Genomic DNA, 12,763 nt, shown 5'->3' with positions numbered 1-12,763 from the left:
AAGTGGCGGCTGAATTTTTTTTTTCAAATGCAGAATCTTTTGTTGGGTATGTATTGCAATTTTTGCAGTGCAAATGAGTGGAAAGTGATGCATTCTTCTTGCAAAATTAAATATAAAGTAAGCAAGAATCTTGCAATAATAGTGCACATCTTTCATAAACATTGCAGGAAAAACAATTTTTTTTTGCTTTTCGAGAACAATGGTGTTGACATCCCGGTCATGAATTTATCTGAAAATACATCTGCATTTTTGTCGCCAAGCGCGTTTTTTGTTAGATTACAATAAATGGGAGATTGAATTTTTTCTTTTTGAGTTTTTATCATTTTCGTGAAAAGCCATTAGAAAAATATAGCAATACTGATAATTCGTAACAGGCTTGGAAACGTGTCAAACGTTTAAAATTTCAAGTTGACCACTCAGATAAAAATACAAGCTTCTAATTAAAAATCAGTTTTTTGATATTCATTATAAAGTTTACATGAAAAATTGATTTTTTTTTGCTGGCACGACACTCATTTGCCTGGTAAAACTAATTCAGCATACTTTCTATTGTTATTAGCGTATTTTTCTAGGCTCTTTTTCCTCCCCCGCCCCCACCTCACGCTAACATGAATTTTATGGTCTAACAAGTAGTTCTACAAGGTTAATTATGAAGACCAAACATGGTTGTCAAGGCCCAATTAGTTTGCATGTCATTTTTCATGACAATCGGAAAAAGTGAACAGTAACTTCAAATATAAAAAACTGCAGGTGGGGTTGAAAAAGAAAAAGAGCCTTTTTTGACCTGTTATACTATATGATTGATTAAAACTGTAAGTCCCTAAAAATGAATATGATCCAAGGAATGCTAATAAAAATTTGACAAAAAAATCTGGAAAGAATATTGAAGAGATTTACGTTTAACTTTCAAAGATAAGATGAAATGTTTTTTTTGTTGAGTTTTTTTTCTTCAGTCACGTTTGGAACCGTCTAAAACTGAAATTATGTCACAAGTTCAAAAAAAAATAATTTATCAAGGCTTGAAAATTGTTAAGCTGTTCAATTTGGAACAACTAGCGCGCAATGTAATTAAATTAGTTAAGTCATTTTAACGCGTAAATAGCAAATTTGTCCTTTCGTTCCAAACTCTTTTATGGTGAGTTGCTTGGATTAAAATATAATAGGCGAAAACAGCATATCTTTAAAGTGACATATCACTCGACGTAATGCGATGACTTTTTTTAGTACCTGATTTTAGGTGCACAACAAAAAAAGGAAAGAAAGAATAAAAAGTTTCTCCCCAATGTCAACTGTCGGCTCTTTTCCAGTTCCCCCTTTCAAAATAACGAGTTTTATGTTTGTTTTACGTGTTATTACGGCTAAACGCGTGATGTTACGCTGCAAAGTTTGAAGAACAAATCTGTTCACAGCTGCCGATTTGTTCACTCAGCCAAATTTCATTGCATTATGACAACGTTAAATAGACTTTTCAAAATTGAATTTGAAAGTGGGGGGGGGGGGGGGGTGAGAAACTGGAAAAGAGCCCAATTGTCGAAGCAAAAAGCCACAATTAGACATGAATCATCTAAATATTCTACTCTCTCACAGGTTGGTAACAAAAATAACAAAAGAAAGTTTCAATCAACAGTTGAATTAGAGAGCAACAGAAGATTAGAAATATATCTTCCAATTATATGATTTTTTCTAACGATATTTTCATGTTTTTCTAGTAATTTTCCTTCAAAAATTGTTGTCCAATTTTAAAGACTGTGGTCGGAACATTCTATGCTTTTTGCACATTAATCGGCAACCCTTGTTTCCTTTCCCCTATTAAAGAAAGCCAATTTTGAAGAACCGAAAGCAAGCGCCCCTGGATTTTATTTGCACTAGTAAAAAAAATAAGTTTTTGAGAAGTAGACGGCGGCGGTGGGGGGATCGGGAGGAGTTGATTATATAAATGAGCCCTAACTCTAATGACATTGATGCTCCTTGCCTTTCATTCACTCAATAAAACAATCAATTGTTACAATAGGAATACTTAAATTACAAAGCGAAATTTTAACCTGTCATAAGTACTTTCAAAAAAATACTCATAACCATATTTAATTACATAAACTTGAGTCAAAAGTATGCACAAAAACAGCAGATAAAAATACACAAAAACATGGTTTTTAATTGTTATGCATGAAATTCAAATGAAGTTTATAAAAATATGAATTAACAGAAACCGTAACAACTTGTTGAACAAAAGATTAAATTATAATAGCGCCCAAAAACTTCGATGACGAAAATGTGGATTGTAATGATTCCTTTTTCTAACCCTTACTGTTTTCCATTAGAAAAAACTTCGGTGCTCAAATCATCGGCTCTTTTCCAGTCCCCCTTTCAAAATACCAAGTTTTCTGTTTGTCTTACGTGTTATTACGGCTAAATGCGTGATGCTATGCTGTAAAGTTTGAAGAACAAATCTGTTCACAGTTGTCGATTAGTTCACCACGCCAAATTTCATTGCATTATGACAACGTTAAATAAAAATTTCAAAATTGAATTTGAAAGGAGGAACTGGAAAAGAGCCCTGAAATCTTTAAAAATACCTTCAATAAATTACTGCTCTCTTGTATAAGCTTGCCATGACTCATAAATGGAGTTGATTTTGCCAGATGTGTTTAGCATACTTCCATTTTGCCTCTCTTGTTTGGCCTCCGTTCTCTCACACACACTGCATTCTATAGGTACAAAGACAATCGGCTCAATTGTCATGGGGGTGTCTGTTGTCGTCGTGGAAGTAGTCGTGGTTGTTGGCTTCGAGGTCGTTGTCGGTTCTGTGGTTGACGTTGTCGGTTCCGTTGTTGTCGTTGTCGACTCAGTTGTTGTCGATGACATAGTCGTTGCTGTTGTCGGTTCAGTTGTTGTTGTTGTCATTGTGGCCTCAGTTGTCGCCGTTGTCGTTGTCGGTTCAGTTGTTGTTGTAGGTTTTGTTGTCGGTGTGGTTGTCGACTCGGTTGTTGTCGTTGTGGCATTCATTTCCGAGATGTCGTCGCATATATCACAATTAATTTCAGGCGGCTTCTGAGTTGTTTTCTTGCTATGAACTGTAGTCTCGTAGTTTACTTGAACCTCATTTTCTGAACCTCCATTTCTCTCTTTCGTTTCTTGTTTGTTGCACTTGTTAAACTTGTCGCAGCTGGTCGCTCGGGGACATTGGAAGTCGAACATGCAAAACATACCCCTTGTATCAGTGTCATCGTGCAAACTGCGAGATGTATGTAGAAACATCATCCAATTTAGGAGGAAAATAGCAAAAACCTAAAACACAAGCTCAACATAACTAAATTAGAAAGCCCCTTTTTTGCATCCTTTCGTTTTCCATTTTTTTCTCCCAGCCTTGTAAGAGAATATTTTGAAAAGAGAGCTTTTTTCCACCACCCCACCATAGAGCCCCCCCCCCCCCCCACACACACCCACACACATCACATAAGCATCATTTTAATGGTGAAACGAGAAGTTTTTACAAGATTGAACATGCAGACCAAATAAGTTTGTCATGGCTTAATCAGTTTGCATGCCAACTTTCGTAACAATCGGATGTTGTGAACAACATTTCACTAGTAAAATTTTGCAGGTGGGGAGGGGGGAGGAAAAAGAGCCGAAAAGGGGAAATGAGAGATGTAAATATGAAGAGATTGATTTTTGTTCCAGGCGGTGTCTTCAAAATAGAACAACCTATACTTGTAAAGTTTTCAAAATTAGTTGAATTTTGATTGATTGTCAGACTGTTATTTGATACTTACATTACGAGCCATGTTTGGGGTTTTAACAAAACAATAAAAAGATCGCAGTCAGTTTTTTTTCGAAGCTAAACTATATAGCTGAGCGGGAAAAGTTGCCGCCTTTGAAAAATAAGCGGGAAAAAAATCAATTTTAAGCGAATCAACTAAGGATAAAGAAAACAGCAGTTTTTGATGATAAAAAATGGCTCTTTCCTATCATAAACGGGCACGGTACAAAAAATTCTCTTTAATACTACTGCAGGAAAATTATTAGGCTCTTTTCCAGTTCACCCTTTCATTTTTTCTGAAATTCATTACATGAAAGTCTTTTTAGAATAATTTTTAATGTTATAAACTGCATTAAAGCGTGTCAGCGTGAACAGCTGAACAAATTTTCATAACATTTCTAACATGCAAATTGCCGTGTGAACAATTTTTGAACATCTCTGTTTTGTAATTTAACAAGGGGGGAAACTGGAAAAGAGCCAATTATTAAATTTTTTAACTTTTCCAAAGCGGTTTTCTAAAATTGCGCACTTCACAAAATTATCAATTTTACGGAGCGATGACTGATTCAACTAGGCAGGATATGAGAACCACACGACTTAATTGATCATTTGGCGTTTTCACCTCTCATCCCCCGCCCCCTCATTTCAATTTGTGTTATTCGATAGATGTTTTAAAAGCAAATTTGACTAAGCGAGCTAAGTTATCATATGAGATATGCAGAGTAAATCTATTCAAATTTAGTAATTTGTTCAGCATGTTAAGTTTTGTTGTTCCGCTTTTTTGCATTTTGGCACTGCTTGAAAATATTTCCGAGGAGAAGGATTAAGTGGATACTGAGAAATCCAAATATTGTGCACTTAAAAGCCTTCCATGTGAAACAAGTAAAAAGTATGTCGAAAAAAATATCTCCAATTTAACCCGAGATTTTTCATAAATAGTTTCTTAAGTGTTTTTTGGAATATTTTTCAGTTCAACGTATTAGTTTTTTTGGCTCTTTTCCAGTCCCCCCTTGATATTTTCTGAAATTCAATCTGAAAATGAAGTGAAATTCAAGAAATATTTTTCAAATTGGGGCTCAGGACAACAATACCTTTCGAATGATTTAAAAACTCCGTCAAAAATGACCAGTCAAAAAGTCGAAATTTGTCTGAAGAAAAAAAAACCCACCCGAGCACAATTGTTCCGTTACTTTCGTATCGATAGTCGGAACAAAAACTAGACAGTTCGTCCCTTAAAAGCTTAAGTTAAAAAACACGTGAATAAAACTTTTTATCAAAATAAAACACTAGGATCACTAGGATATTCAAGCGAGTTTCTCTCGTGGCCTTTTCTCTTGGAAACAGGTGGAGATTTTCAGTATCTTAATTGAACAATTCTTCGTTCTTTGTCGGGTAAGTTCGTCCTTTGGCGCATGGAAATGTCCCATTTTAATTTTATTGTTTGATTAGGTCATCTTACTTTGATCAATGCTACACTCCTCAGTTTTGTCTGTAAGTTCCGTCTACTTAACAAATTGATTTCCTAGACAACTTCTAAGCAGTAGATGAGTAATTTTGAAACTAGGACTGGTTGAGCCTTCAATGATTTGGAGTTTTCACCCAGACTAACATAGAATTTTTTCAGCTTATTTTAAATTTAGAACCGCTGCTTGTATCTTACCTGCCGAAAACTGACCAACGAAAAGTTTTCGTTCGAGACATATTTTATAAATCTCTGTAAATTTAGGGGATGACTTCTCTAGTTTTTTTTTTCTCTATCTCTCTCTCTTTCTCTCTCTCTCTCTCTCTCTCTCTCTCTTAACGATACCGCAAAGTGGTTCCTTGAGTTGCGAATTCTGCGGCGTGACCGAGAATCACTAATATGTACAATCTCGAAAGGGTTAAAACGCTGCCATTTATTCTGATCTGTATTTTGTTGCCTGCCCCTTTTAGTCATTTTTCTTGTCGCTGCGTCGCTCTAATTCACATTCTCACTCGCAATAATTTCCAATATAAGTCCAAATACATTGGGCTCTGAATGGTAGCAATATAATTTAATATTTTAATCAAAAGTTAAGTGTTTATCCACACATTTGACTAATTCTAATTCAACTTTCACACAATTTAGCTAATTAATTCTCCTGCTCTCTAACTTTTGAAATCAACTGTCATCTGGTTAACTATGACAAACGACTTTATTCTGACTAAGCAATAACTGTTCTCTGAGTAAATGCAAGATTTAACCGTTACCTCTCACAGCGCAGTTGTTCTGCCTAAGGTAGACTACCCGTAACTTTTCCGCTATGTTTGAGCTTCAGTTATAGATCTAGTCATGATCGTCCCTACAAGTCCTGGCAGGTAAACTTGCTCATGGCGTTAAGCGGAGTTTTCCCTGAAGACATAATTTTTGAATTCCATATTCAATATAGGTATCCCAACTAAGTTGCGTATGTAGCAAGTCCAGTTTCACCTCCTATCTAAGTTAAATTCATTTAAACAACTTACCAAGTTGTTTGAATCACGTGCCCCAGTTCTGAATCAGGTCTTGAGCAGATCTGCTTTTGTGATGGAATCCATACCTGCCTCAGTCCTGATTCAGACATGTCCATGTCCAAACGAAACATGCACCATGTCTGGACAAGATCTGAAATAGGCAAGATTTTACGATGCTCAGATCTGGTTTCCAAGTTTTTGTAAGGTACGGGTACTGAGGTGAACTTATATTTCAACGCGCTTACAATCTCTACCTCTAAGATAGCGAGAACGGGTAGGAGTTTCAGGGGGTAGGGGTGGGTCGGTTGAGTGTACTCGCCAGTTGACGTTCGCACAACAACTGATCGAGCAACGCTGTTGCTGTCGTAGTGACCAGGTAATGACCACGGTGAGTGGCATCGTCTATTATCCACAAAAGTTTGTCATTATTTCGATCACATTCTGATGAAGTGTGCCTCTTAATACGTTTTTTGAGAGTCGCCACTTAGTCTCTGAGCCAACAGGTAAAACCGCTTCCCCATTTATCGCTTAAGTGATCAAAGTCAATATCTAATTTCAACGGCGGAAAACTCACGCAGATTTGCCCATAAAAAATAGTTCGTTGTCGACTCTTCGAGATCGTTGGCGTGAGGGTTAAACAATTTGTCTACAAGGCGAAACTTGATTTGGTGGACCTCCTCCGTTAGTTTTCTACCCCCTAAATTGTAGTAAAAAACTCTTTTCGCAGTGAGGAGACTAAACTCTCCCGAGCGCTACCGTGATGTGGATGCTGGGCTGTTTACTTCCAAGTTGCTCCTTTGTGAATTGTGAACGTATGAAGGACTCTCCATTTGTTCTTCCTTTGTTCTTTTGTTTTCTTCGATCGCTCCATAATTTTTTACTATGTTCGAAGACTTTGTCCCTGGATTCCCGAGACCTGCACACACAAAATTGTTCGCGTATTCCGCACAAAGTTTTCTTTGCTATGATTTTATAAACTTTTTTCGAACAAAAAACTTTTTCATCGACTAAAGACGACAGCCAAACATTCTAAGATTTGACCGAACTCGATCAATTTTGTTTTATATTTTGTTCATATCCACTAATATTCATGTTTTTAGTTGCTACTGTTTCAGTCACAAGTTTCAGTCAAAATGACGAGTGTTTTAAAGCAAGCAGAATATGCTAACCTTCTGAGAACATTGAAAACATTCATATCGGTTAACGATAGAATAACATGGCATACAAGGTTTGTGAATTACATGAAGAAGGAGAATTCATCAAAATAATTCTCACGGATCAGCAAATCATAATAACGTCTAAAATTTTACTAACATTTAATTGAGTCCGCAAACAATTCGCGCAGATCAATGAAACATCAAAAATAAAGTTAATCAAAAATAAAAATAATAAAAGTTTGAAATGCGAGGAAAGGTGTGAAAATGAATCTTTTTCATACCTTTCCCCGCATTTCAATTTTTTTTATTATCATAATTATTTTACTTGTTATTATGGCGCGATGTTATATATAAAGTGTGAAGCTTACATTTGTTAGTTTGTTCAAAGGCGAAGACTCGTTGCAATTTGACAACGCTGAAACATTTTTACAGTTTGGCAGGTCGTTAAGACCCAAAAAATTGTGCCTGTTGTAAACTGATTTCTTAATATAGCAAAAATCAAAATGATGCACGTCAGATTATTAAAACATTTTTCTTGTAAGCCTCCATGCAAATTGACAGCCGGATAGCTGAAAGGGCGATGATGATTTTGAAACAAAAGAAGACTGCTCGTATCAGGGCGAAGCCCTGAATGTTCCGACTGTCTTTAAAAGTTTAAGGAGCAGTAATGAGTTAAGTATGCTATTCTTATCTCATAGAGTAATTTCGGATAGGGTACACCGTCTGCTCGTCACACTATCTTATTTTCGGCCGGATAGATTCGTGCAACTTCTTAGTCTAATACCGATCCTAATCTTACTCTTATTACTACTAGTCTCAGGGTGTTTAACTAGTCTCTGCTAGGCTCAATAGATCTAGAGTATACTGGTATTGTTGAGGCTGCTGAAGTACTCGGGAGAGGCAACTATTTTCTAAGTTAAATTCAAATCTCTCTGGTGCTGAAATTACAAGTAATTTCAGCACTTACAAATAAGTGGGTAGTTAGTTAGATGGATTGTGATTGGTTAATATTAAATACTTTATAATGATTAAATGTCTAAATTATAAAAATAATGAAACATAGTTTAGATCAGGTTCCACCCATCCGGGGTTTACAGAATTGTTGAGTTTTATCTCTTTTCTTCTGCAATTGAAGGATGGATGATGAACGTTGGTATGTGGCGAACATCATTTTTTCCCTGTTTCCTCGAGAAGAGAGGTCCTTGACTAGAACCAATGTCTTAAGGAAGGTCCAGGACGCTGAAGTTAATCTTCTTTTATCGTTCAACAACGAATGTGATCCCCAATAAATGAAATCGTTTTAGATTCCAGAATCCAAAATGCTCTGCTATGTCATTTCTGCTTGCATTTGTGGAGGGTTGTTTGTGATCAACCTCGTCTGGGAATGGCGTGAAGTTCGTGTTTGGAAGGGATGCCTTGTTACTCGGATCTGTACGTATACTTGAACATCGAGGTGGTCATTGGTCTGGTTCAATGAGGTCCTTTGCTGCGAAGTCAAGTCGTACTCCAAATCCTTTGAGTTCTGATTGTGTGCGGCATGTCGGTTGTGGTTGGTAGCCATTCTTGTTCAGGTTGTGATGGGATCGTCTAGTCTTTGGATGTTCGTCTTTGCTGTTATGTGTGATCTATATACTGCATATTATGATTTACATATTATAATTTTCGTTAATTGTTTTTTAGTTATGATCTTGGTTAAATGTTTTCACAAAAGCTTTTTATTTTAGTTCAGTTATTTTGAAGATTTACTCACCCTTGAGTACCTTTTATTAAAAATAAAAGTGTGGTCACAAAGCGTGGTGTAGCCCTGTGGGTTAGGCCGACTATAGAGCATGCTCAGGACGTCCTCTCTGGTGGGTTAGGCCAGGAGTGGGAGTATGATTTCGTGCTGTTTCTTTGAGGGGTCCTGTTTTGTGTTAACATTATATGGTGGTTTTTTCTGGGCTTTCTTATGTTGTTTATGGTTGTGTCCTTTTTTCAAAAATCAAATTGTTTTTGGTATGGGTTTGTCTTTCGACTTTTTTGTGTTTTATTATTTCTTTCGTTGACTTTATAATAGTCTTCAAAAGAATAAATTATCCAGTATTAAGCTGGGTTAATCCGGTTCGGGTACCGTTGGTGTTCTTTTCTTATTCATGCTGTTATTTTATGATTTGTGGTGTTTAGTCATTTGCGTTGGTTAGTTTAAAATAGTGTATAACTCCATTCCAACCGGGTTAAAGGAAAGTTGGAAACTTGTTATCATTAGTTAGAGTTGTTGTTATTGAAAGCTTGAAACATAAAATCATTATTTCAAACAATTCTTCGTGGGCGAGCTGTGCAAATATGGATGGAATTCTTGTGCGAATGAATGAAAAGGTTAGTACTACTTTCACAGTTTATAAATTTACTGCTTGAATTTTAATTTTATTACATTTGGGGAAATTTGAAGTTATAAATTTTCATCGTATGTAAGTTTACTGCTTAGTGGGGAAAAATTTATATATTAATTTATTACATTTGTATGAATTTTAAGACATCGTATAGTGCAAATGGTTTAGATTATTAAAATTGTTTTAGCAAATAAGTTTAATGAATTGTAGTTTCTAAAAGTTTTATTTTTTTGTATTTTTTCATTTGCAGATGATGGTGATGAGAAGGCTAGAAAACTGAAATGGAACATTAAAAAGAATGGTTAGTAACTTTATATTTATTAGTGAATGTAATTGAAATATACTTATCTAATCTTCGGGGAAAAAGCCATGGGGGAAGAGGTCTTGGATTAGTTCAGATGATGTTAATAATTTAGCTAATATACGAATGATATTTTTAGTTTCTAGCAGTGGCCAAAACAATTGAAGTGCTTTGATGATATTTAGTTCTTCGGTGCGGGACGAGGAAGGGTCGGGTTTGTTTGTCCTGAAAAGTGTTGATGATGGGGCAAAATATATACATTTGGTGGACGGAGTCGTAATTACGGAGGATGCCGTGAAGGTTAGTATTTTTTATACAATAAGTGAAATTAAGAAAAAACGGTGATGTGTACTTTGAGTTGATGAATTGAAATTTAATTGAGTTGATGGTGGGGTTGTCGTGAGGGTGTATGTAAGTGAAAATGATTTTGTATAAAACGATAATACGTGTAAGTATGTGTTTGTTTAGTGCGTAACATAATATCGTGGGAGCAGTGCAGATCTCGTTCCTGTGGTGTAAAAAAGTGGAAGGTTAGTGTAAATAATTTAAATTTATCTTGGAAGCTTTGATAGGCTTGTGTGTCAATGAGGGCTTCGGAAATGATGTGATCGTGTTTTTTGTCAGCAATATTAAGTGTAAATAGATATGGTGTTGAGATGAAAAATTTTTCTGTTAGTTTGGGTTAGCAAAGCGGTCATCATCTAAAAATTGGTCTTGGTTAGGGCGTTTGATGTTGTGATCGTAATATTCAATAGTGAAGTCGTTAGCGCGAGGTGCGGTGAATTCTTTTAGTAGTTTTTTGAATCCTATATATGTGAATTGTCGTAGTGTTAGTGCTGTTGTTAGTCTGTATAGCATATCTTTACATTGTTCATTATCAGTTATGTTGTTATAAAGTGGTAGGTAAAGAGGGTTAGTATAGTGATAGTATGATGTCCAATGAAGTGTTGGCATTAAGACGTATTCGTCAACAACATTTCTGGTGTCATCATTAGTAGTAGGTGTATTCAATGTGTATTGAGGGAATGATGGTAGATTAGTTTGGAGAAATTGTTTAGTATTTTTATGTTTTGGATGATCAACACATTCTTTAGCTGTGCCTGGTCTGGTTGTGAATGGGTGATTTGGAATTTTCGTTTGAAAGTGCGATAAGCTCTGTTAGTGCTAGTGGATGTTTCTGTGGAGGTGAATGATTGGGCTAATGATTGGGTATAGTCTGATAGTGGTGTTGGTGTTGGTGGACCGGATGATGTTGTCATGGATGATAGGTGATTTATGGTAAGAGTATGGGGATGGATAATTTGTTGTTGGAGCGTAATATAATTTTCTAATTCGGGGGAGATTTGTGGGATATCGGGGGAGATTTGTGGGAATTGTTGGCTGATCGGTCAGAAAGGGATGAACTATATGTTGGCGTAACTTGGGATGCATGAGAGGGAGTGGAAAGGGATGGTAGTGGTTGACTGGCGTTGATGGGTCTAAAAGAGGGCTGTGAAAAGATTGAGGGGTTGTTTTGGGAGTAGGTGGAAGGAGAGGGTTCGGAGTCGGGAAATTCGTCGGGAGTTTCAAGGTCTGAATTGATAAATTGTGAAATTGTGTGAAAAACTGAAGCGTCTGAGTTAGTGTCCGAACTCGTGCTAGATGGTATGTTAATTACAAAATCAGGTGGGGGGAAAGCGAAAAGTGGTATAATTGGGACTGGGTTTTGGAAATTTTCTGGGTGGGAGTTTGAGCGGTGCAGGGATCCAAGTTGTCTGCTCATCGTGAGCTATAAAAATGATTTTTTTGAGATTGAAAAGTGGTGGTGTGGGGTTGTTCTATAATTTGTTCGTAATTACTATCATTTTGTGAATGATTTGTCGTTATATGTCGAATAGGGCTGTGTATTGAATGTGGTCGAAAATTGGGGTTATTTGTAATTGCTAGATTTCGAAAATTTCTGGGAACTAAAGATAAGGGTTGATTTTGTGGTAGGGCTGGTACTTGTGGTGCTGTTGGGACTATGTCTACATTGTTGTGTTCTTCGTCGTATGTATTTGGTCTTGTGGCTAGTTTTGTATTATATTCTTTGATTTGTGCGTCTAGAATTATTTTGTTTATGGATGATGAAAATATTATACGTGCTACACTTGCTTGGCGGTTAACTTGTGTGTGTATAGCGCATGTATTATAGATTCCTTTCAGTAGTGAGAAAAGAAATCCTATAAAAATAAACATAGCGTATAAAATAGTCAATCTTTCTAAGATGTAGTAGGGCCATCCTAGAAAAGCGAGTATTTCGTTTTTTAAGGTTAGAAAACTGAAATTATTTATGGGTGAAATATCCTGTGGTCTGTATTTTTCGCCGTGTAAATATTTATAGTCTTTAATGTCTTTAAAATATCCGCTGTAATCTTGAGTGTATATGTCTGCAAATCCTGCAGTTTCTGCAAGTTTTTTTCAGTTTTGATCGATTGGTTGTCTTTGTATAATATCCATTTGTGTGAGTAGTTCTTGGAATTTTTGTGTTCTAATATGGTATTGTATATCAGATTTAGAATAAATTCCAATGGATTGTAGATCTATATTTGGGTTTCGAGCAATGGCCCTTATGCTTTCTGGGGAAAACTTTTTAATGGTTGCATTAATGTAGGGTATGGTGTTAATAGGTAGTATTTATCTTCGTCAGGGTTTAGCTGTACTACATTGTGGCTATTTTCTGATCCAC

The 12,763-nt window shown here is 36.1% G+C and overlaps 1 protein-coding gene across 1 annotated transcript; it reads right to left on the bottom strand.

The window, feature by feature from the left end:
- Nucleotides 1-2,583: 2,583 nt before the first annotated feature.
- LOC134851424 (uncharacterized) lies at nucleotides 2,584-8,947 on the bottom strand. Its single transcript, XM_063867499.1, has 2 exons — nucleotides 8,810-8,947; nucleotides 2,584-3,285 (listed from the first exon to the last, which is right to left on the bottom strand). The coding sequence occupies exons 1-2, from the start codon at nucleotides 8,945-8,947 to the stop codon at nucleotides 2,584-2,586; spliced, it is 840 nt and encodes a 279-aa protein (XP_063723569.1).
- Between the last annotated feature and the right edge of the window lie 3,816 nt (nucleotides 8,948-12,763).

The sequence above is a fragment of the Symsagittifera roscoffensis genome, chromosome 7, assembly GCF_963678635.1.
Source record: "Symsagittifera roscoffensis chromosome 7, txSymRosc1.1, whole genome shotgun sequence".
NCBI classification, from domain to species: Eukaryota; Metazoa; Xenacoelomorpha; order Acoela; family Convolutidae; genus Symsagittifera; species Symsagittifera roscoffensis.
The sequence above is the reverse complement of the archived record's forward strand: the minus strand, read 5'-3'. Positions and strand labels throughout refer to the sequence as shown.

What these genes read in the sequence shown, in the direction of transcription:
- LOC134851424 (XM_063867499.1), bottom strand. Translation starts at nt 8,947, where the DNA reads ATGGCTACCAACCACAACCGACATGCCGCACACAATCAGAACTCAAAG. An exon ending in AAGTATACGTACAGATCCGA is followed by an intron (nt 3,286 to 8,809) that starts GTAACAAGGCAT and finishes CTTGTGTTTTAG; the next exon opens with GTTTTTGCTATTTTCCTCCT.